Source organism: Phodopus roborovskii, unplaced genomic scaffold (genome assembly GCF_943737965.1).
Source record: "Phodopus roborovskii unplaced genomic scaffold, PHOROB, whole genome shotgun sequence".
NCBI lineage: Eukaryota > Metazoa > Chordata > Mammalia > Rodentia > Cricetidae > Phodopus > Phodopus roborovskii.
Genome location: NW_026126485.1, coordinates 19,473,438 through 19,497,560, shown reverse-complemented (window position 1 = coordinate 19,497,560; position 24,123 = coordinate 19,473,438). Strand labels below are relative to the sequence as shown.

General features: G+C 50.1%; 3 protein-coding genes across 4 annotated transcripts; 2 read left to right on the top strand and 1 right to left on the bottom strand.

The window, feature by feature from the left end:
* Positions 1–1,742: 1,742 nt before the first annotated feature.
* Trir (telomerase RNA component interacting RNase) lies at positions 1,743–5,373 on the bottom strand. Of its 2 annotated transcripts, XM_051195007.1 has the most exons (3): positions 4,944–5,352; positions 2,406–2,483; positions 1,743–2,160 (listed from the first exon to the last, which is right to left on the bottom strand). In XM_051195007.1, the coding sequence occupies exons 1-3, from the start codon at positions 5,277–5,279 to the stop codon at positions 2,053–2,055; spliced, it is 522 nt and encodes a 173-aa protein (XP_051050964.1). In that variant the 5' UTR covers positions 5,280–5,352; the 3' UTR covers positions 1,743–2,052. The 2 variants fall into 2 exon arrangements, with proteins under 2 accessions (XP_051050964.1, XP_051050965.1); XM_051195008.1 differs by lacking the exon at positions 1,743–2,160 and having other exon boundaries at positions 2,450–2,599; positions 4,944–5,373.
* Positions 5,374–6,717: 1,344 nt separating this feature from the next.
* Positions 6,718–14,334, top strand: Get3 (guided entry of tail-anchored proteins factor 3, ATPase). The gene is made up of 7 exons (XM_051195006.1): positions 6,718–6,907; positions 7,636–7,783; positions 12,113–12,261; positions 12,344–12,494; positions 13,125–13,232; positions 13,320–13,517; positions 13,997–14,334. Exons 1-7 carry the CDS (start codon positions 6,747–6,749, stop codon positions 14,126–14,128), a joined length of 1,047 nt encoding a protein of 348 aa, XP_051050963.1. The 5' UTR covers positions 6,718–6,746; the 3' UTR covers positions 14,129–14,334.
* A 5,359-nt stretch (positions 14,335–19,693) lies between these two features.
* On the top strand, positions 19,694–23,844 carry Best2 (bestrophin 2). The gene is made up of 9 exons (XM_051195062.1): positions 19,694–19,879; positions 19,972–20,066; positions 20,842–21,075; positions 21,150–21,304; positions 21,604–21,681; positions 22,001–22,153; positions 22,238–22,318; positions 22,450–22,604; positions 23,421–23,844. The coding sequence occupies exons 1-9, from the start codon at positions 19,728–19,730 to the stop codon at positions 23,842–23,844; spliced, it is 1,527 nt and encodes a 508-aa protein (XP_051051019.1). The 5' UTR covers positions 19,694–19,727.
* Positions 23,845–24,123: the final 279 nt, after the last annotated feature.

Below are 24,123 nucleotides of genomic sequence, written 5' to 3'. Positions count from 1 at the left end.
ATACTGCTAACAGGCACAAAACTAGGTGAAGAGGGCTGTGACTCACCCAATTATACTTGAATTTCCTTTCACTTTTCCTAAGTCACATATCTAGTTAAACTGTGTGATGGGAAGGGCTGGATTTCAGCTCGCCCTGCTTATTGACACACTCCAGAACAGAGGCCAAGCTGCTGCAGTGGTGACCTACTTGCATCTGTGTGTGCTTAAGATCCAACTTTTGCTGGCTTCCAAGGAGACAGCCACACATTCACTCCATTAGCTTCATTTCCTCCCCCATGCTCCATACCCCCTCCTACACACACACTTTGAAGACCTATGAACCCTAGATCTTTATACCTACTGTTCCCTCTGCCTGGAGCACATGTTATCCTTTCGGGCTGTCAACATTGACCAACTTTATTTTTTGTATGTGGTTTTGGGGAGAGCCTACATGAGACAAGGGTTACCCTACACTGATACAAGTGCCTCCACCTCCCAAGCACTGAGATCATGGGCATGAGTCACCATGCCAACTCCTACATCGTATGTATTAAAAGAGTGAATGAACACAGTGCCTTCAAACTACTTTGACAGAAAGGCCAGGGGCACTACCTCAACATTTCAGGGTCATAGTTACCTGTCCTTCCTCAGCTCCCATCAGATCTTACTACTGTTCAACCTGTTTTTATAGTATCTGAGACCTCTGAAACACTTTCTCATCTCCCTCCCACCAGACTTTGATCAAATATCACCTAAGGAGGCTAGAAAGATGGCTTAGCTATTAAAAGCACTGCTATTTTCCCAGAGGACCCAGGTTGAGTTCCTAGCAACTATACAGCAGCCCACAAACAACTGTATGTAACTCTAGTTCCAGAGGATCTGCTACTCTATTCTGGCCTCCAGATACCAGGCATGCATGTGGTACACAGATATGTAAGCAAAAAGTAAATACATGCCAGGCGATGGTGGCACATGCCTTTATTCCTAGAACTCAGGAAGCAGAAGCAGGCGGATCTCTGAATTCAAGTCCAGCCTGGTTTACAGAGCAAGTTCCAGGACAGCCTCCAAAGCTACACAGAGAAACCCTGTCTCGAAAAAAACAAAAAACAAAACAAAAAGGAAATGCTCACAACCAAAAATATAAAAAGTGGCCTAAAACAGATACCCCTCCCCCAAAACAAGCTTCTATCCTATCCTTGTTAGTAGTCACCACCCAAAAAGCCTTCCCCTTTTTCTTCCCACCCGTCTTCTATAAGGACAGGGAGAATGTCAGCTATTTCATGCTCTGGTTCCCAGAGTCCAGAACAACCTTGGCAGTATCTAGGGAATAAATAAATAAGCAGCTTTGTTTTAACCAAAACCTAAGACTACGGCACTACACAAATGTGGAGTACACTAGGCAAGTACACTCACACTTAAGTACAACCCAAGTCACAGCTAAACTGAGATTTGTGAGATTTGGAAGGCAGTACATATCTACACCATGCTGCCAAGGCAGGAGACAAACCCTGTGCACATAAGACCCTGTCTCAAAACAAAAACATAAACACAAAGACCACAGGACTTTAAGTGTGACAGTTACTAAGGAGGGAGGGAAGGAAGGAAGATGTCTTGAGAGTGTAAGGAGGCAACATGAGCTCCTGCCTACAGAACCTTCCCTTCAGCCTTCACAAAGTGTGCACCCCCGCACTGGTAGGTGTGGTAGCCACTAGTGAGCAAAGTCTTAACTTTGAGATCGCAAAGATGATAAACCAAGCACACAATTCCAGCACTAAATCAGGTTCTTTACTTCTCAGAAGTGACTGCTAAAAGGAGAGAGACAGCAAGGAGAGACAGACAGAGCCAGAGAAAGCAAGGTGGTGGGAAGAAAGGGGACAGTAAACCACTGGTCTAGTAAGTCTCAGGAGGCAAGTGCTCAAGGTAAAAAAAGAGTCCTGGAGAATGGTCTGCGGCCACGGGAAGCGCCTTGGTTTCCTTCTGTGTATCAGTCCTCCAGGAAGGCCGCTGCCATTACCACATTAAATAGTTATGTACATCGCAGAGAGTCCCAGGTAATGAGCACCCAGGAAGGGGTCATTTCACCAGGGGCCGAGTTTTATCATCATCACCGCACTGGTGGGCTTTATACTTTTTCACTTCTGCCATGTACTTGGCCCATGCGTCACCTTTACTTGTTAATACCTGTGGGGTTGGAGGAGGGGAGGAACGGTTGGAAGATAGATGCCCAAGAAGTTAGGGACATGAGTCAGGAATGCCATGAGACAACTAACCCATTCCTAATGTCACCCTAAGGCCCTGGATTTGAGGTAAATTAGCAGTAGCAGGTTATGGGGGAGCGGGACCTCCCACCCTACTAGGCCCACCCATCCAAACTGATTCTGGAAGGAAAAAGCAGTTAGGGTAGCACCCCTAGTGAGCCAACTCACCTCATCCTCCGTCTTCTGCTTCTTGGCTACTATTCCCGTCTTGAGGGCTAGTTTGTTCCCGCCTCTGCGCTTGCCCACCTGGGTGAAGGGACAGAAGACTGCAAGGGTTACAGGAGCCGGGCCCGCCCTTGGCGGTGCTGAGGCCCACTACACCTTCCTAGCGACGCCTCGCCCAGCTCCTCCAGCCAGCCGACCTGCGCAGCAATCAGAGAGGAGCACACTCGACTCAGCGCCTGCCCTGGGCTGCCATGCCCAGGCAGTCCTGGGCCCCAGGCTACCCTCCCAGGGAGGCAAAGGAGTGCTCAGCTTGCTGGGGACTGGCTATGCCCTCACTCATTCTGCCCAGGCCTGACCCTGTCCTGGTAGGGATCACATAGGTGGCAATACCTTTATTGAGCATCACTATATACCAAGCCTTATATATCACACAAAGAGTGCTGTGTCCATGTTACCTCCTCTCACATTCAGTTACGTTATTTGAAAGATAATAACTTTTAGAGATAAAGACAAGTCTCTGGGAGGGATAGGACAGGCTGCAAAAAAGAGAGCAATACTCAGGATACAATGGTGCAAAGCCAGTGGGAGCATCCTGAATCACATCCCTAAATCTTCTGCCTTGCTTTTTGTTGTTGTTGTTGTTTTTTGAAGACAGGGATTCTCTATAAACAGTCCTGATTGTCCTGGAACTGTAGACCAGGCTGGCCTTGAACTCAGAGATCCGCCTGCCTCTGCCTCCCATACTGGAATTAAAGGCATGCTCCACCACCACTACTTAGCTGACCTGACTTTTTTAGGGGTGTAACTATAATGGCTATTCCTGAACAAATGAAAATAACAGTAATACTACTGCTGCTCCCATTCCTGGAAAAGATTTCAGGCTCTACTCTTAAATATCACATCAACCCAAGTCCTGTCACTTTCTACTTCCTCTGAGAATAGATGGGAACCCTGGTAATTCATCTTCTCCCCTTAACTGAGGGCCTTCAAGACTTCATCCTATACTCACCTTTCAACTAGACATCAGTTAGTGCTGGGACTATCCCCTCCCCAATCACCACTTTTTGTGTAGTACTGCACATACAATCTAGAGTCTCAAACACTTGAAGCTATCTACTACTGAGCTAAATTCCCAGACCTCTTGTTATTATTTTGAGGCAGGTCTCACTAAATTGCTCAGGCTGGTCCTGAATTCATTTTTTTCTTAAGATCCTCCAGTCTCAGAGTAGCTGAGATTATAGAAACACACTACTGTACCCAGCCACTCAAACATATTCTTTTCATTGTTTTTAGAAACAAGTTATTGGCTATGTAATCTTGGCTGAATTCAAACTCGGCAATCCTCCTTGTCTCAACTTCCACAGTGCTAGGGTTGATTGCACATTATTTGCTGCCTTGTCTGGCTCACATGCCCTTTTAAGAGCTAAAGAAATGTAAGCCTTGCCCCAAACCACAGAGCTAGATCCAGGATTTGACCCACAATCTGTTATCTTCAAACCAACATTTCTCCCTCCCCACTACAGGACTTCTAACTCAACACCAGAGACAAAGCAAGCTCAAAACTAACGCAAAGCATATATCCAATGTATTTAAGCCAGAGCTCTTCAACGTGGTACTCTGGACATTTTCAGCTAGATCATTCTTTGTTATCCCATGCACTGTAGGATACTGAATAGCGTCCCTGTAGCTACCCATAGATGTCACTAGCAAATCCTCTCAGAGTTTTAACAACCAAAATGTCTACAGACTTTACCAAATACACGAGGGTAAGATTTGTCCCCAATAGAGAACCACTAGTCCTTTCTGTAAGAGTCTGTACTGACTTTTCTATGGAATACTCACATCAAAAGGTGAACTTATGCCACTCATTAGAACTACAGAAAACTAAGGTCGGCAACCCAGGCTCCAAACAAACAGCGATCTTTTCTGTCAAATTCACCACTGAATACCCAGCGCAAGGTAAGGCGCTCAATTAACAGACAATAGTTACTTGATATAGAAAGGAATCGATTGATCTTCCTAAGGCCAAAAAGTCAGTGATTTGCTTTTTCTTGTTGGTTGGTTTGTTTAATTAGGACGGGATCTCACTTTTGAATCCTCAATCTTCTTGAATCCGGAGTCCTGGTATTGCAAGGCGTGTGCCACCACGCCCGGCTACGGTCCGTGGTCTGAGTCTAACGAATGCAGCAGACTCAAAATTTGAAATTTGCCCCCTCTTTTCCCCAAATTGTATTTGGGTACCCACCAATCAAAGTCTGGGTACAAACCAAACAGGAATCCTAGCGTCTAGGGTCTCCTATTCCCAGAGTGCTGCTTCCAATGCAATTTCCCGGTCCCCAGGTCCCGTAAGATCTGGGGGTTCCCACTACCTCCCAGAAACATCTCTGGTCCGGAATCCATGTTCAACATTCTCAGCAAACGACCGGGAGCGTCCGGGCATCCCGGCGGACGACTGCCTTGGACCTTGACGCCCCTTCCCGGGCCCGACTCCCCCTGCCAACACGGGCCCCGGCGCCCGCCCCCACCCCCGCGGCTCCTTACGAAGCTGAGCGTGGGGCCTGGGCCGCCCTTCCTCTTCGGATTCCCTGGGCCCGCCGCGGCGGAGGCCGATGGGTCGGGTCGCTGCGGGCCCGGGGGTGGCTCCTCCTGCCGCTGCCGCTGCTCCTCCTCCATCTTCCGCTTGAACAGCTCCAGGAAGCTGCCGTCGTTGGCGAACAAGTTCACACCGCCCGACACCGGACTTGAGCCCGACACCTCATCGTCCCCGCTCTCGGGTGACGTTCCCGGCCCCGACTCAGCCCATCGGCTCCTGCCGCCGCCCGCCGGGCCGGGCGCCTCCCGACTCGGAGGCTCCGCCCGTCTCCCTCGGGCAGCCATTTTGTCGCCAGGTGCCGCGCAAGGGACTTTGGGAAAGGATCTCAGACCGCGCGCTTGGCGCGGGACTGGCTTCGTCTGGAGCACTGCATGCTGGGAAGAGAGGTCTGATCCCAGAAGCCAACGCGGAGTGGGCGGGGCTTGGGTGGGGCAAAGGTGCTCTGACCTGGAGACCAGTGGGTGGAGCCTAGAAGCCAGGTTCCTTTCCTTCCTCTTCTCGGATTTTCCTAATTCTGCCAGACAGGAGCTCGTTAAGCAGACAGAAGCTTCCCGAGAATGGAACCATCGTCTGGGACCCGGAATCCCTCTAAAGGCTGAGAGAGCACAATCGTGGTCGGCCACCAGAATTCTGTAATTGAAAGGATCTTGTCTGGGGACTGTGCTCGGTTGACTCGGGAATTTGGGCGGCCCCTAACTAGGTCTAGAAAGCATATCTATCTAACTATTAGAAATGGAAGCTTCTCTAGAGTGGGCATCTGTCTGGGAATTTAATTACTTGCCTTTAAATAAGGATACTTCTGGCTACGTGCAGCTTGACGCTCTGTCTGAGAATAGTAATATTTTACAAGTTGAGCACTCAGAAGAAGCCGAAGATATTTCTAGGATGATCCTACTCTAAATGGGAGCTGGGTTCTGCACCAAGGAACTAAGAACCCTTGCATTCCTTCCCAGGCACAGGTATTCAATTCAAACAGCATTTGCTAAACATGGAGCACACACGTGTATGCGGGAGGTGGGAGGAGTGAGCAGAGCACCAAGAGCAATAAGAGTTTCGGAAATTAAAGTTTCTCTCTACAAGGACGACTGTTACAAGCTTTCCTGCCGAGCATGGGTATTCCGGGCACACAGGACAACTCTGCATACTCTGCCCAAATGGTGTCTTTTTGCCTTTTAGCGACCCTACTAACCATTTCGTTCGTGATTGGTTTGCGGCAGGAGCCAGGTGGTCACAACCAACTGAGTAACTGGCGGACAAGAAGAGATGTTGAGGTCCACAATAGAAAGTAAGAGGGAAATGATTATCAGAAAACTAATCCTATAGAATCGAGGCAAGAGAGACCCCTCTGCTTAACTTCGTTCAGAGCTTAAACAGGATGTTTGGCTGGTTGCTAAGGAGAGATAGGTTGCCGCCTACAGAGACTTGAGCGTGACTAGTGGAAATAAGACAAGATACAGCCAATGAAAAGAGTGCCGCAAGACTTAGGATCAAATCAGTGAAGGGCAATACTGTGGGTCACACCAATATGCTCACACAAGACAGGGGAATTCTTAGAAAACTACAGACGAAAGTTCACCGATGTGAGTCCTCGACGCATAAAACGGAAAATATAGCGTCCATTATCCCTAAATGTCAACGCAGGAGGAAAATAAGTCAGACTTCCAGTCTCTACAGGGATGTGGCTGGCTCATTTCCCCTGTAGTTGTTTAGGACGTGGTGCGTTCCGCTTGATCACGTGAGCCGGCTCCAAGATGGCGGCAGGGGTGGCCGGGTGGGGGGTTGAGGCAGACGAGTTCGAGGATGCTCCTGATGTGGAGCCGCTGGAACCCACGCTTAGCAATATCATCGAGCAGCGCAGCCTTAAGTGGATCTTCGTCGGGGGCAAGGGTGGCGTGGGTAAGACCACCTGCAGGTAAGGAGGCTCTGGTGGGGCCAAGAAGACGGGTGGGATGTACCACCGGACGAAGGGGAGGGCAGGGACCGGCTTTTTCATCCCAAACAGGGCAAAGCGAGCTGAGCGGACCTTCTCAGGGGTGTACTCCAGGAAGTTACTTCAGCTTGCCGAAGATACCTCCTAAATGCAAGCCCGCAGTCCTGAGTTGGGTTATCTATCTTTGGGGCTTGTGAATCCAGCATGTGGGGTGTGCAGAGGAGCATTTAAATTTCGCAGTCTGCTGGACAGTACCCTCCAGGAAGTTCAGAGTAGAGGGAGTAACACCAATGGAAGAGTTATAGTATGACAAATCTTCCATTTGATGCCCAGCAGGGGAAGTAGTTAGAAGGGGGTGTGAAAGGCACATAATTACAGTGCCTCAGTCCATTGAGAGGTGAAATATGTTGTTGTCCCTGAGCAAGTGGAGGGAGTGAGGTATAGCAGTCTGTGCGATTGGAGAGCTGGACTGTGCCACTGCATGCCAAAAATGCAAAAGCAGGCACTCGAACAGGCCGAACCAAGCAACTCCAAATGGAGGGTCAGGTGGTGATCTCTGCAGTTGTTAAAGCACGATCTTAATAGGACCAATACTTTGCTCTTAAGGTCCCTCTGATCCAGGTCTCTGTGGCCCGACCTTTCATTTCCTGCTCTAAACCCCACTACCAAAGCTGGCTCCTCACTTGTCTTCCCACCTTTCTTTTGTACAGCTGCAGCCTAGCAGTCCAGCTGTCTAAAGGACGTGAGAGCGTTCTAATCATTTCCACAGACCCAGCCCACAACATCTCAGATGCTTTTGATCAGAAGTTCTCTAAGGTGCCTACCAAGGTCAAAGGCTATGACAACCTCTTTGCTATGGTAAGCAAGCTGGGGCCTGATAGATGCATGCCTGATACCCATGCAGGCCAGAAGGGGGCATCAAATCCCCTGGGACTGGAGTTGCAAATGGGTATGAGCCACCATCTGGGCGCTGGAAATTGAGCCCAGACCCTCAGGAAGGGCAGCCAGCGCTCTTAACCACTAAGCTCCAACCATAAAGGAGGCATATCTACCAGCAGCCACCAGATCATTCATAGTCTACATTCTCATCTCTACCCCGGAGGAACATGTGGGAAGGAAACCTATAAGGAACAGGAAGGAAGGTGACAAAATGGAGCTAAGCAAGCAAAGGGAAGGAGGAAGACCAAGTAGGGGTGCAAACTGGGATTTTGCTGGCTGAGCTAGCAGTCTGGCTTTGATCTAAGTTTGATAGAAGGCTTTTGTTGTTATTGTTTTAAGAAACCTATTCTTTGAAAGATTAACTTTATTTTTAGTTATATGTACAGAGAGATCAGGTCTCCCTTGAGCTGAAGTTACAGGTAATTGTGAACTCCCACCCTTATGTGAATACTAGGAATTGAGTGAGGGTCCTCTGGAAGAGCAGTACACATTCTTTACTGCTGAGCCTTCTCTCTAGCCCCCATCCTCATATTTTTGTTGTTGTTATTGTGTTGTTGGCAGTGGTGATGGAGCCACTGCTTGAGATGAAGCCCAAGACATCTAGCATGCTAGGCCTGTGCTCAGCTGCATCCCTAGCTCTCAAGTTCATACTATGAAAAAAGCTGAGCATGATGGCCGGTAGCTTTAATCCCAGCACTAGAAAAGTAGAGACAGGTGTATCACTGTGAATTTGAGGTCAGCAGGCTGCATAGGAAGATCCTGTCTTTAAAAATATAATAGTACCTGGCCATGGTGACACATGGCTTTAATCCCAGCATCAGGAGGCAGGTGGATCTTGGTGTTTGAGTCCAGCCTGGTTTATTTACAGAGTGAGTTCCAGGACAGCCAGGGCTACATAGAGAAACTCTGCCTGAAAAACAAACAAAAAAAAAAAAAGAAAGAAAGAAAGAAAGAAAAGAAATCTATGTCTGGATTGCTGGATTGTAAGTTAAGGATGATGTCAGAAAGAGTAACAAAAAGGCTGGGGATTTACTTAGGTCATATTTGATTTCTGTCTGTCTCAGTCTCTCCCTCCCTTCTTTCCTCCCTCCCTGTCTCTCTCTGCATGTGTGTGTTGTGTATGCATACACCCATGCCCATGTGCCACTATAGAGGTCAGAGGACATCTCCAGATACTGGTGTTTGTCTTCCACCTTGTTTGAGACGGAGTCTTTCTTGTTTACTGCTGTATCCACTAGGCTAGGTGGCCTGAGTTGCAAGGAGTTCTCTACCTCTTATCTCAACATAGCAGCCCAGGAACTACAGGATCATGTTACCATGTCCACCTTTACATTGGACTCTGGAGATCCAAATTTCAGTCTCCACTCTAGCACACAATTGCTTTATCCCCAAGGTCATCTTTTGTTTTTTGTTTTTTGGGTTTTTTTGCCTTTGATGTGTATGTGTGTGTGTGTGACTATTTGTGTGAGACGTGAACTACTTGCATGAAGTGCTTGGAGAATCATGAAGAAGACTTCAGATCCCCTGAAACTAAAGATATATAAGTAGTTGTGAGATGCCTGATGTAGGTGCTGGGAATCCTAAGTTCCCTGCAAGAGCAGCAAATGCCTTTAAACACTAAGGAATCTCTCCAATACTCATTATTCTAGTTTTTTGAGACAGAGAGTCTCATATAGTCTAGTGTGACCTCAAATTTGATACGTAGCCAAAGATGACCTTAAACTTCTGAGCCTCCTCTTCCTCCAAAGTGCTGGGGTGACAGGTGTCATGGTGCCTGCCAAAAATTGATTGGTTTTGCTTCATTTTTTTTTAACGTGCATTGATATTTGTTATGTCTACATGTATAACTGTGTACCAAGTGGATGCAGCCCTCAGATCCAGAAGAGGATGTTAGATAATCCCCTGACTGGATTTATAGATGGTGGTGAACCTCCATGTGGTTCCTGAGAATTAAACCTGGGTCCTCTGGAACAGCCAGTATTAACCTCTGAGCCATCTCTCCAGTGTCTAAGGGCATAATGGGAGCTGAGTAATGAGAACCTCACAGGAGAGAAAGAGAGTTGTTGAGACAGTTTCAACTCTGCTGCCCAGACTAGCCTTGAACTCCTGGACTCAAATGGTTCTCCTGCCTCAGCTTCTAGAGCAGCTGAGTCTGCAGGAACACAACACCACACCTGGCTTTGGAAGGGCTGTGAAAGATGGGGCATATTTGGTTGTTGTTGGAACTTGCCAAAGCAGAGAGAGAAATAATGTGGCAAGGATAGTTCTTGAAAGCTGAGCTCTGTCCAGCACACAGTGCCAGGGCTTAGGCTCTACCAGGGGGGAAAAGCAGAAGGAAGTATGTGGAACTGGAGTGCTTCCTGTGGCAGATGAGGTGTTAAACCAGCAACATTTCAGCCCAGTCTTTAGTCCCAGCACTAGAGAGGCAGAGGCAGGCAGATCTTTGTGAGTTCAAGGCCAGCCTGGTCTACAGAGTGAGTTCCAGAATAGGCTCCAAAGCTACAGAGAAATTCTGTCTTGAAAAACAAAACAAAAAACAACAACAACCAAAAAAAAAAAAAAACAGTGGCATTTTATCTTTCTTTTTAATTTCTCCCCCCACCCCCAGAAATAGGGATTGGACTCAAAGCCTGGTGCATACTAGGCCAGGTTCATCACTGAACTCGCCAGCCCCTTTACCTTTTCCTCTCTCTTATTACCGCATGTGTGGCTGAGCACTTCTCTTCCTCTCCCTTCTGTAGATTCCAGGATAGAACTAGGTCTTCAGGCTCATGGAGCAATTTTTTTTTTTTTTTTTTTTTTTTTTACTTGCTGAGCCTTCTCACTGACCCATTATGGTTTTATTTGTGCTTTTGATTTGTTGCTATTTCAGACTAGGTCTCACTAAGTTTACAGCCAGCGTTAGCTCACTCTGTGGCATAGGCCAATCTTGAAACCTTTCTGCCGAGTACTTGGGATTACAAGCCTGTATTACTAGGTCCAGCCAGGGGTTTCCACGGTGAGTGAGTCAGGAGACGTTTGATGAAGGGCTGGGGTAGTGTGCAGAATTGTGTGACTTTTCAAGCATCCATTGGAGATCTGTCATTAGGAATGGGGGCAGGTATGACTGATGAGGTCTATTTTTGTCCCCAAAGCAGCAATACCAAACAGCTAGGGAAAAGCAGAGTGGGGAGCCTGTCAACAGCAAAGTAGGAGAGTTGGCAGGAGCTACCCATGTAGCCTAGACTGGGGAAAGGAGCAGGCCAGCTCCTTTCTCAGTAACAGAACTCCTGTCTAAAATGGACCAGACAGAGGCTGGGGCCATGGGGTCAAGTGTCCAGCTAGAAGCTACCTTTAAGGGGCTTGGGAATTGCTCAGTGGTAAAGCCCCTGCTTAGAATCTCCCAGTGAGCTAGGTGGTAGTGGCACATGCCTTCAATCCCAGCTCTTGGGAGGCAGAAGCTGGTGGATCTCAGTGAGTTCAAGGCCAACCTGGTCTGCAAAGCGAGTTCCGGAACAGCCAGGACTGTCACACAGGGAAGCCCTGTCTGAAAAAAAAAAAAAAAAATTCTCCCAGTGAGTGGCTGAAGTCATTGCTTGATAGGAGCATTGGCCTTAGTTTAGCCCTTAGTTCCATCTGTAATGCTCCCCCCCCAAAAAAAAAAAGTCAATACTGACAAGGAGGGACAGCAAACAGGCAGGGAGAAAAGATCAGGGTGAACTACAGAGTAATGGGAGCTAGCCAAACCTGGTGGAAACCTTCTGTAATCCCACTTTCAGGACGTTGAGGAGGGCCAGCCTCTGCTACATAGTGATTTTGTTTCTTTCAAAAATAAAAGAGTCAGCCAGACTGTGGTGGCACACACCTTTAATCTCAGCACTCAGGAGGCAGAGGCAGGTGGATCTCTGTGAGTGTAAGGCCAGCCCAGTCTACAGAGCGAGTTCCAGGATAGCCAAGGCCCACATTAGAGACATGATCGGAAAATAATTGGAGCTAGCTGTAGTATATTGTGGTGGCAATTTTTGGGTGGCAGACAGCTATGCAAATTCCTGCAATGGGCTTGGGTTTCAGCTTATCTTTGGGGCCTCCCCTAGTTCCAGTTTGCAATTTCTTACTTGATTGTAAAGGTTAAACCACTGATGGGACAGACCCGGGATCCTATGTGGTTGGAGCCCTACACGGGCTTCCTCTGGCCTGCACCTAGAAGTTGAGGCCCCCTCTGGGAGTCCATCACCGCAGCAGCCTGAGTCTGGTCCCCTCGGCCCCCAGGAGATAGACCCCAGCCTGGGCGTGGCAGAGCTCCCTGATGAGTTCTTCGAGGAGGACAACATGCTGAGCATGGGCAAGAAGATGATGCAGGAGGCCATGAGCGCCTTCCCTGGCATTGATGAGGCCATGAGCTATGCCGAGGTCATGAGGTCAGCCTGGAAGGGGTTGGGGGGATTGCCTGCTTGCCCTGGGAGGGCCTCTGGTGTGAGCCTGACCCTGATCTCCCCTCAGGCTGGTGAAAGGCATGAATTTCTCAGTGGTAGTATTCGACACAGCACCCACTGGACACACACTCAGACTCCTGAACTTCCCCACCATCGTGGAGCGGGGCCTGGGCCGCCTCATGCAAATCAAGAACCAGATCAGCCCCTTCATCTCACAGGCAGGTGCCACACACTCCTTTTGTCCGTGTCTTACTGGGGCCATGGCAGAGCAAGAGGCATGGTCCCCTGACTTCTCCCCTATGAAATGGACTGTCTCCTTCCACATCTCACCTGCTATGTGACCTCAAGTAAATCATTTCACCTCTCTGAGTCTTCCTTCTCTGTCAACTGTAATGCTCACGTCAACAGCATAGACACTTAAAAAAAAAATGGAGAGTCCAAGAATGGTTCTGTGGGTTGTCAATACATGACACTTGTCCCCACTCCCATGTCTACCTCTAGAGCATGTCTAGAGCATGCATGTAGCTTCCTCCAGTCTCAGATAGTAATGTCTGTTGGGTATCAACTTAGTGCCTAGCACCAATCTGTAATAAAAACACATGACAGCTCACATAGCACAGCAGCTCTTAGAGGTAAGGTATGGAGATAGAAAAACTGAGAGAGAACTCAGGAGGTCAGATATTTTGGCCGTTTGCCCACAAAGTGAAAGAATTAAGGGTACTCAGACTTACCCCCATGAGTTGGTCCCAGGACCCACACCTTTAAAGGAGATGCTGCAGTATTCAACCAGCCCCTGATGAGCCTGATGGGCCCAGGAAGGTGGCAAACCTGTCCCCTCATCCCCACAGATGTGCAACATGCTGGGCCTAGGGGACATGAATGCCGACCAGCTGGCCTCCAAGCTAGAAGAGACATTGCCTGTCATCCGATCCGTTAGCGAACAGTTCAAGGACCCTGTGAGTTGTGATCCAGCAGGTAGTGAGAGGCTCATGAGAATGGGAATAGCCAGATCCCTTCCCTTGCTCTTGTCTTGTACCCCACAGGAACAGACGACCTTCATCTGTGTGTGCATCGCTGAATTCTTATCCTTGTATGAGACGGAGCGGCTGATCCAGGAGCTGGCTAAGTGCAAGATTGACACCCACAACATCATCGTCAACCAGCTCGTCTTCCCTGACCCTGAAAAACCCTGCAAGATGTGTGAGGCTCGCCACAAGATCCAGGCCAAATACCTGGACCAGGTGTGCCCACCTACCCACCTGCCCAGCCCCAGCCCAGCCAAGAATCCTGTCTCTCTTACCCTTTTTTAAATCTTTGAGGGCTAGGGCTGCAGCTCAGTAGAGTGCTAGAGTGTGTACATGCATTTGGGGGGGGGGGGGGGGGGGGGGGGGGGGGGGAGGTACACCCCCCCCCCCCCCTGCTTTTGCTCTTGCTGAGGTTACTACCTGAAGCTTTTTACATGCTTAGCAATTCTCTTCAGCAGAGCCACGTCCCCCAGTCCTGTCTGACTTCTGTGTCCCCTGATGACCTACCCTCTTCCTACTCCTGGGCTTTCTGTATCTCAAGGACTGAGGCTGGAAGCATGACACCTAGTCCAGTCCTGGTCTTGCTGGCCCCACTCCCACTTACCATCCCAAGAGGCCCCTACCCTAACCTGCCACCACCTTGTAAACCCCTTCTGCTCTTACTCTCTGCTTTCTGCTCTCTAACCTGGTTACAGATGGAAGACCTGTATGAAGACTTTCACATTGTGAAGCTGCCACTGTTACCCCACGAGGTCCGGGGAGCTGACAAAGTCAACACCTTCTCTGCCCTGCTTCTGGAGCCCTACAAGCCCCCCAGTACCCAGTAGCACCACCACTCATCCCAGCTGCTGGCGCGTCACACCCTCCTCTTTCCCCGGGGCAGAGTTTGCACACAGTCCCCCATAGTACAGGGGGAGCCATTTAGGAGGTGGGGAGTCGGGAGGGGATCTGTTCCCCCTGGTGGGGCCTAGGGGGGCTGCAATGCCCCCCACCTCTCCCTGCCTCACACTCCTCAATAAAATAATCTTAAACAGCTGTTTGTTAATGGAGGCATGGGTAGGTGAGCACCTATGTACAGCCACATAGATTGTACACCCCACAGAAGTCTCCCTCTCACCCACACAGGGATCCATCCATAGCAAACCTAGGGTGATGCGTGTTTGTGGTAACAACTGTGGAAAGAGGCTGTCGTGGGTAAAGAGCAGCCTGGTCTTAAAGATATCCTTTCTAGGACTACAAAGCTCCCTTCCTTAAAAACTCAAGCCAGGTGTGTTGGCACACAGCTTTAATCCCAAAGGCAGAAGCAAGTAGAATCTCTTGAGTTCAAGGCCAGCCTCATCTACAAAATGAGTTCCAGGGCTGTTACACAGAGAAACCATGCCTTGTAAAAGAAAGAAATCAGTGTGGGAATCTTTTAGGCCCCATGGCCAGCCCCAGGCTAGTAGGGAACAGATTAAGCAGGCAATGAGCCCAACACCGCCTGCTGTTTAGTTTGGGAATTAGTGGGCGCCCTGGGCAGAGGCTGGGCCTGCCAGACTGGGGATTAAGGATCTGCATACACACCCCTAGTTCCTGCCTTCCTGAGATGCTTTCAGCCCCTCCTGGGGTAGGACTGATGAGGACTGGCAGGAGGCAGAAGATGCTGGGGGTTCCCTTCAGGCTGGACCTGCTTTCAGAAGGTTTCCTGAAGTTCCAGCTGTCCGAGCTATACTCCCACAGTCCTTCGGTTGGGCACCTGAACTGTGGCATGAATTCTCACACCACCTTTGAGGAAGCTACTTAGCAGACCCCATAACCCTGCCCTCCCTATACCCGCTGAACAACCCTGTAACGGACACCTGAGAGAATGGGAATAAAACATGAATTTTGAGGGTTTTCAAGTTCCAAGCCACAATTGCTTGGTGTGATGGGACAAGAAGGGGTTTTGGAAGACATACATGACTCAGAAATGTTCCTGGTACACCCAGGGTCTAGGCGTGCCCGGGAATGTATGTAAGGGGAACCCATTCATGCGCCTAGACTTGTCCTCGCGCTGGACTGTAGGACCGGGTGTGTGCAAGCTGGTGTGGGCACGTTGGAGTGACAAATGTAAACAAATGGGAGCAACCATAAGGAAGAAGGACCACAGACTCCAAGCCTATATTGACTGGGTTCAGATCCTTGTATCATCAGAGATGTGGTTTGCCTGTGAGGCTGGTGGAAATAACAGCAACCATCTTCCCTGCTGGCACAGGATTTTTTTTTTCTTCAGACCTCACTAAGAGTCATGTGCTATTGCAGTGAGAATTCATGTGAACTAAGCAACCTGCCCTCCAGACCGGCTAGGGGTCAGGACCTGTGTGGGAATGTGTGTATTGGAGGAGAAGGGATGAGCTGCAGGGAGTCAGGGCAGTCTGTCAAAGAACAGCCTGTCCAGTTCCCAGGTCCTACAGTGTCACCCCAGCCGGCTACCATTGCTGGAGTTTATGGGCTGCTGGGCAGCTGGACAGCGGAGATATGAGTCCAAGGGTGGCCGGCCCAAGCTGGTTCCTAATTTACCCAGGTGGGGCAGACATCTGCCAACCTGGGAACACTGTGTCCTGGCCAGATGGGCCTCCCAGTGGTGCTACACTGGGGAATTCCCACTTCTGCTGCTAAGCAGGTGGGTCCCAAAGAACTCATGGGAAGGGACCTCAGCGTGCCCTCCCCAGGTGGGACCCCTGAGTCTCTGCCCCCTCATACCCGTGTATCTGGGCGTGCTTGAAGTTGGGGGTGGCGTGGGAGTGCTCTTTGTGCCAGGCTGGGAGTGGCCCTCCTGTTCGTGTCTCTGAAGAGAACATCTGTCTCGAATCAGTGCCAAACCTAGGGACAAGGATTTATGTCACTCGTTATGTGTTCAGGACGTTGTTGAGTATGAGACCTGAGATATGTCTGGGTGTTTCTGTACACAGAACATAAAGGAAGCATTGAGAAGAGGCTTTTTTTTTTTTTTTTTTTTTTTTTAATTTTAGTCAGGGCCTGACTATATAACTTAGATTGTCCTTGAATGCATAGCCTCCAAAATGCTGGGATTATGGGTACATGCCACTATGCCTGTCTAAATATATTAATGTACAAATGCATTAATGTCACTGGGGTTTGAGTTGGTGAGGATGTTAAGGAAAGTTCTCTGTTGTCATCCCCTGTCATGCTAGAGATGGAACCTCGCACAAATGCTTGGCAAGTCTTCTACCATTAAGCCACCCACAACCTTTGCAAATTGGCAAATGTCAGGGACCACCAAGGCACTGCTCTGACCCTAGGATTGTATTCCACTGTGTTAAGGGAGGTCTCCCCACACTTCTCATGTGACTTTGGATGTGTCTTTGTACAGAGGAAAGGGAGACTTCAAGCTGAATGGCTGTGGCTGTAGATGGGAAGGCTTGGGTGCCTGCTCACTCTCCTGAGTCCTTGTCATATGACAAGAGTTTACAGGAAGGCAGACCCCCCCCCCCCCCCCCCCGTCTTCTTCTGCCTTCCTGTAAGTCTGTTCGGAGCAGTGAGTGTGGGTCCATGAGCTGAGAACTGGCTGCTTCCAGGTTTCACTGGCATTACAGCCACTTGCTCTAGTGGAGGGAGGAGGGTGAGGTTACATGTGCCTTACGTGACTTCATACATGGTGTGGGGAGGGGAGTGTCAGAGGGCAGCTGTGTGGAGTTGCTTCTCTTTATACAGGTTCCAGGGATTAAACTCATGTCGTGACCGTTTTTGTTTGTGTTTTCTTTTGTTTGTTTGTTTTTAGTTTTTTTTTTTTTTTTTTTTTTTTTTTTTTTTTTTTTTTTTGGAGGCAGCATTTTATTGTATCCCCCTGGCTGTCCTGACACTCATTCTGTAGACCAGGCTGGCCTTGGACTCACAGAGATCCACCTGCCTCTGCCTCTGGAGTGCTGGGACTAAGGGTGTGGGCCACCACTGCCCAGCATTATTTTTTTTATGCAGAATTCTACCTTGTAGCAAACTGAGGCTTGCCCCAAATTCACTCTGTAGCCCAGGTTGGTGTCTCTGCCTCTGCCTCCCAAAGAATGCTAGCTTCTTTATACTTTTTTTAGTAGGGAGAGGGTCGGGAACTCTCTATATAGATCTGAAGACCAGGTTGTTCTGAAACTCACATAGCCTGCCTGCCTCTGCCTCTCTAAATGCTTGGATTAAAGAGGTGACTTCCTTTTTTTTTATTTTTATTTTTCCTTGAGACTATTTTTCTATGCAGTCCTGACTGTCCTGGAACTCACTATGTGACCAGATTCTAGACAAGGCTGACCTTGAACTCAGAAAGCCACCTTCTGGGATTAAAGGCATGTACGAACATGCCTTTATTATACTGGGTGTTTTGCCTGCATCTACAGAAATAAACTCCATAAGTACTTAGTGCCTCAGGAGGCAAAATGAGAGCATCAGAAACCCTGGAACTGGGGTTACAGACAGTTGTAAGCAACAGTGTGGGCGCTAGGTACCAAATTCTGCAAGAGCAGTCTGAGCTCTTAACCCCTGAGCCACATCTCCAGCTCTACTTTTTCAATTATGTGTATATGTGTGTATGCCTGTGTGGAGATACGTCTTGTAATTTAAAAAGCAACATGCAAAAGAAAGACACCATGCGACTCGACAGAGCTCATGTGGAGGTTTTATTATTATTATTATTATTATTATTATTATTATTATTATTATTGGAATGGGGAAAGAGAGAGGGGAGGGGAGGCTGGCTTCTGGAGACAGAAGCAGCAGAAAAGAGAGGTAGATTGAGGGTGGGGGAAAGAGAGTGAGACAGACAGAAAGGCAGAGAGAGAGAAAAAGATATGAGAGGTGGGCAAGACTCACCTTTTAAAAGGGAACGTAATGAATGTGTACAGGAGGTGCTCTTAATGGCTGCAGCTGAGGACCTATCCTGTCAGGACCCCAAGGACAGAACAGGAGAGATACCTGAATACTAACAATATGTGCACCAGAGTACAGGTGTCCTTGGGTCCCCTGGGGCTAGAGTTGCAGGTGATTGTGAGCTACCAGAGTGGGTGCTGGGGACAAACTCAACAAGAGCAGTATACACTCTTAAGCACTGAACCATCTCTTCAGCCCCTCTATTGGCTTTTTGAGACCCAGTCTCCCCCGATAGTCCAGGCTAGCCTGGAACTTATGACAGTCCTCCTGTCTTAGCTGCCAGCACTCCTGGCTGACTTTGAAAGTTTCTTTGTGACAGTGTGAATTGCCACAGTGGTTAAGTAAAGCTGTGTTAGAGAAGCTAAATGTGTGCATCTTTGTGACAGCTGGTGATCACAGGTAACCTAAAGGTGACCTAGTCTTACTGCCTGTGTGTGTGTGTGTGTGTGTGTGTGTGTGTGTGTGTGTGTGTGTGTGTCTAGGAGGGTGCCTCTCCCCTCTCTTCCAGCTGTAGCTTCCTTCTCCCTACTAGGGAGGGAGACAAAGAGGAGCAAGAAAATACCGGGCAGACAGACCTCCCTCCCACACTACCACCACCCCACCCAGCCCCACCCCCCTGCCCAGGAGACAAACTGGCATACCTTCTCCAAACAAACTTCTGAGGCTGTAGCTCAGCTAGAGAGAATGGACCTGGGAGAGGCTGCCCACGCCCACTCCCCAGGTCCCTTCCCGCAGAGTCTGGCTTCACCCCACCCAACACTGAAGCCACCCTTCCATTCAGTCTCTGTCCCTGTCTATCCCTGTACTGCCACCTTCAACACAGGTGAGAATGACCAGGCCTGGGAGAATAAAGGGCCCTACACTGACAGGCTTTGGGCAGTGCTCCTGGGGGACACGGGGTCGGGGTGGGGAGAGGCTAGGAGGGGCAACAAGAAAGGGAGGCAGAGGAGGGTCTGGAGTAGAAGGAAGGGTCAGAACCGGAGGAGTAAGCGGGAGTATGAGTAGGCTGGAATCTATTGGAGACAGGGAGGCTGTTGGACAGATGAGGTCCTAGACTCCATTGGGAGCAGTTCTGAATATGAGAGGACAGTACCCCAGACTCTGAGTCTGCAGACTGTAGGCTCAAGGGAGAGGAGCGAAGGAACCAAGGTTGGGAGAGTGGGCAGTAAGGGGAGGGGCGGTGTTGAAGCTCTTGAGAATTTAGAAACTGGGGACTTGGGAAGTCCAGGAGGTTGAGCGTCGTACATGTGAAATGGATGGGGGGAACGGTACGTGGGAGGCAATTCAAAACTGGACTAGATTATCCAAGGGTTTAGAAGGTGGAAGATCGCTGGGGATAGAGCAGGACCTGGGGCAGGGGGGTGGGTGTAACAGAACGCGGTGGGGACCTAGTGCTGTGAGGACAGTGTGCTGTGTCTGCTGGCATCTGCAACCGAAATTCCCCAGGGTCGTCTCCTCGCAGCCTTTTCCCCTTGGCTCACAGGCCGGCGCCCAAACTAACCCCTTCTCCATTAGCCACACTGGCCCGGCACAGCGATGACTGTCACCTACACAGCCCGAGTGGCGAATGCCCGCTTCGGTGGCTTCTCACAGCTCCTGCTGCTTTGGCGCGGAAGCATTTACAAGCTCCTGTGGCGAGAGCTGTTGTGTTTCCTGGGGCTCTACATGGCGCTGAGCGCCGCCTATCGGTGAGACCTGGGGTGGGGTCGGGAATCGCTCCAAAAGGAAGGGATTGGGAGTGGAGGAGAGACCTGTAGCCACTGCATTCCCTACCCCGCAGCTTCTTACTGGCAGAAGGGCAGAAGCGCTACTTCGAGAAGCTTGTCATGTACTGCGACCAGTACGCCAGCCTCATCCCTGTGTCTTTCGTGCTTGGTGAGGTTCCTACATAAGGGAGAAATCTGTTTTCCATCCGTGCCCCATTCCTACCCTTCTAAGGCGCCTCACTCAAATCTGACCTCTAGGGATTCCCACTTCTGAATCCACACCTCGAAGACGCCCATATGACCCTACATCCTGAGACACTGATTATCACCATTCTCCCACACATCCTGAGACCCTTCCCTCCAAGGACGAAATATGACTCTATTCAAAACCCAGTCTGGTCCCTAGCCCCACAAAAACCTCTTGTGACCCTCCTATCACTTGGATGGGATGACCAGTCTGCCCAGGTCTCCCTCTTACATAGGGGCAAACTCTTTCTTTCTGTGTGTGTGTTGTTTGTTTGAGATGGGGCCTCTCATTATGTAGCCTTGGCTGGCCTGAAATTCCCTATGTAACTCGGGCTAAGGACTAAACTTTCATAACCAGGGTTCAAGGACTACAAATGGCTGTTGTGATAAATCTATCTAGATGACCCTGATTTGCATTCCACCTCCAAACACCAGTGTCCTCACCTTGTTTCCAATCCAGATACCCCAAGCCCAGTTCCTGGGGGGCCAGATACAATCTCCCATCCCAGGGCACCTCAGCCTGCTCCAACCTCTTTGACTTCAGGGTGGCCGAATGCCCATGTCCTTAGGCCAGATGGCACGTGTGATCAGGTTGACCAGCCTTTTCCAGGAGTCTGTCATTCCAATTCCACGACTTGGGCTCCCAAACTCTTGGCCCCTGAATCCCTGCTGAGCTTCCATCTCCGGCTTGCCTTAAGGTTTCTATGTGACTTTGGTGGTGCATCGCTGGTGGAACCAGTACCTATGCATGCCTCTGCCCGACGCCCTCATGTGCGCGGTGGTCGGCACCGTGCATGGGCGCGACGATCGAGGCCGCCTCTACCGGCGCACACTCATGCGCTACGCGGGGCTCTCGGCGGTGCTGATCCTTCGCTCAGTCAGCACAGCAGTCTTCAAGCGGTTCCCCACCATAGACCACGTGGTCGAGGCTGGTGAGTCTTTGGCCAGAGGATGGCAGGGCCAGATAGGAGAGCGATGCCAGTAACTTCGGATCACACCCCTCCAGGATTTATGACCCGCGAGGAGCGCAAGAAGTTCGAGAACTTGAACTCATCCTACAACAAGTACTGGGTGCCTTGCGTGTGGTTCTCTAGCCTGGCGGCGCAGGCGCGGCGAGAGGGGCGCATCCGCGACAACAGTGCCCTTAAGCTGCTGCTGGAGGTGGGCCTGAGAGGAAGGTATTCTTATAGAATAACAGAAAATTGTGCACTTTGGAGTAGAGCGAGGACGACTGACTCCGCACCTCCCACGAGTCCATAATCCAAACATCCTTACCAATGCACTTATTTCCCTGTAGTGCGTGGTACCCCCCCCAGCTGTACATCACAACCAAATACCCTGTAGCTCCTGGAAACACTGGCCTAATTCCTGACATGTGACCCCTCTGCAACCGGGTACTTATACTTAATCTCCACATGAATTCAGTGTTCAACCCCTTCATGACCCACATCTACCCATAGGAGCTGAATGTGTTTCGGAGCAAATGTGGGATGCTGTTTCACTACGACTGGATTAGCATACCCCTCGTCTACACCCAGGTAACGTCTCCGTGCCTCCATTTATACTCAGCATAGAAGACCCTGTTCCTCTTAAGGGAAAAACAAGGTCAGTCATAATGGTACACATCTGAACTTACTTCCAGCATTCAGGAAGCTGAGCAGGAGGACCCAGAGTTTGAAACCAGGCTAGGTTACATAGTGAGATCATTTTTCAATTATAAAGAATGTAGGGACTGAAAGCCAGCTAAAACTCAGTCACCCTGATGTTTATTGCTGGCCCTGATCTCTCCATGACTCCCTGAGGTACATGGAGCAGCCGGGGTCAGAAGTGATTTCGTTTCCATTTGCCGGCCCCCAGGTAGTGACTATCGCAGTGTACAGCTACTTCCTGGCTTGCCTCATCGGCCGTCAGTTCCTCGACCCTGCACAGGGCTACAAAGACCACACTTTGGACCTATGCATTCCCATCTTCACCTTACTGCAGTTCTTCTTCTATGCTGGCTGGCTTAAGGTGGGTGGGTTGGGGGGGGCAGAACGTTAGAGTAGGGCCTGAAAGACTGTCCTAGCTCCATCTGTCTCTCTTCTCTGTACTCAGGTAGCCGAGCAGCTCATCAACCCTTTCGGAGAGGACGACGACGACTTTGAGACCAACTTTCTTATTGACCGCAATTTCCAGGTCAGAGTCTCCTCCTGGTGGCTACAGGAGTTTCCTAAGTAGTCTCAGACTCACCTAGGCCTCACCCTTCTCTCTTTGGTCACACACCATGAAGGCTCCACCCATCCCACCCTGCGTGTCCACATCCTCAGGTGTCGATGCTGGCAGTGGACGAGATGTATGACGACTTGGCTATGCTGGAGAAAGATCTATACTGGGATGCAGCCGAGGCTCGCGCACCCTATACCGCGGCCACAGCTTTCTTGCTGCAACAACCCTCCTTCCAGGGTTCCACCTTTGATATAGCGTGAGCTAGCGCGATGGGCGTGGCTTAGGGCTCTAATGGCCCAGAAGGGTCTTGGGTCTGTGATTAATCAGGGGAAGGGGGCTTCCAGGAACCAAACTAGGCAATTTGGCCCAGAGAAGTGGCGTATTCCAGTAACCCTAGCACTCGGGAGGTGGAGCCGAGGGGATCAGGAGAGAGATCAAGTTTGGGGCTGTGACTGGATGGGAACCCGTCGTTAGTTGGAGACCAGGAGCAGATATAAAGACTTTCAGAGAAAAGATGGGGGCCACGTTTGAGGTTATAACGCCAGAGGATATAGCTAAGTCTTTCAGTGACACAAAGGTGTGGGGGGAGCGAGGTAAATCTCAGGTGCCTCAGATCTGCTTTGTGGATCCAGAAGAGAAAAGGTCCGGATGAGGGTAGGGTCTAGTCTACCATGCAAGAGGTCCTAACTTTCACCTCAAACACCGCTAAACAAACAGAGATAGATAGAGAGCTCTGGATTTGGTGGTATACATCTGCAGCCAGTCCCAGGACTGGGGAGACAGGCAGAGAGGTTCGTCCACCAAGTTTGAGGCCAGTCTGGACTGCACAGTGAATTTCAGGTCAGTTAGAGCTACTAAAAAATAAAACAAATAAACTAATACCAGAAAACCAGACGGTGCTAGCGCAGGCCTTTAATCCCAGTGCTTGGGAGGCAGAGATAGGCGGATCTCTGTGAGTTCGAGATACATAAACAAACCCTGTCTCCAAAAACACCAGAAAAATAGAATGAAGTAATAAATATATCAACACAAAGGAGCGAGACCTCAGTGCTGACCCCCGTCCTTCCTGCAGGCTGGCTAAAGAGGACATGCAGTTCCAGCGGCCGGATGGTGTGGATGGCCCACTGGGAGAGGCTCATGGAGACTTTCTGCAGCGCCTCCTACCGGCTGGTGCCGGCACCGTGGGCCCACTGGGGCGGCGCCTGTCGCTGTTAAGGCGTAAGAACAGCTGCGTGTCAGAAGCTTCCACTGCAGCCAGCTGCGGGTGTGCAGGCGCTGCAGATAGCGGAGGCGTTGAGTGCAGTTGTGGAGAGCCATTGCTCGACCCCAGCCTGCGAGAGCCAGAGCTCGAGCCCCCAACATGTCCTGAGCCCCCTGCCCTCATCCCAGGGCAGACTGCTGAAGCTTTTACTACCGTGCCCATTCCAGTGCCCCGAGCTTCGGCGCCACCTTGGCTGCCCAGCCCTATTGGAGAGGAGGAAGAGAGTCCGGCCTGAGACCCTGGGACCAGGACCCTTACGGACACCCAGTTCTGCACAGGGCATGCTGGTGACCACCAAGGAATGCATAAGCTAGCCAGGCCTGTACAAAGTCGACCTGCCAGTTTTGATCCAGCTATGTCTCCCACTGGGGCTGGTGGTTAGGGGTCCATATTCTCCCAGCTGCTGTTGCTTTTTCTTTCTCCCCTACTCCCAGCTTCTTTAAGTGGCTTTGCTTTCCACAAACCACCACCTGACTGGTGGCCTGGGTTCTTCCCTTCCAGTGGAACTGTGAGT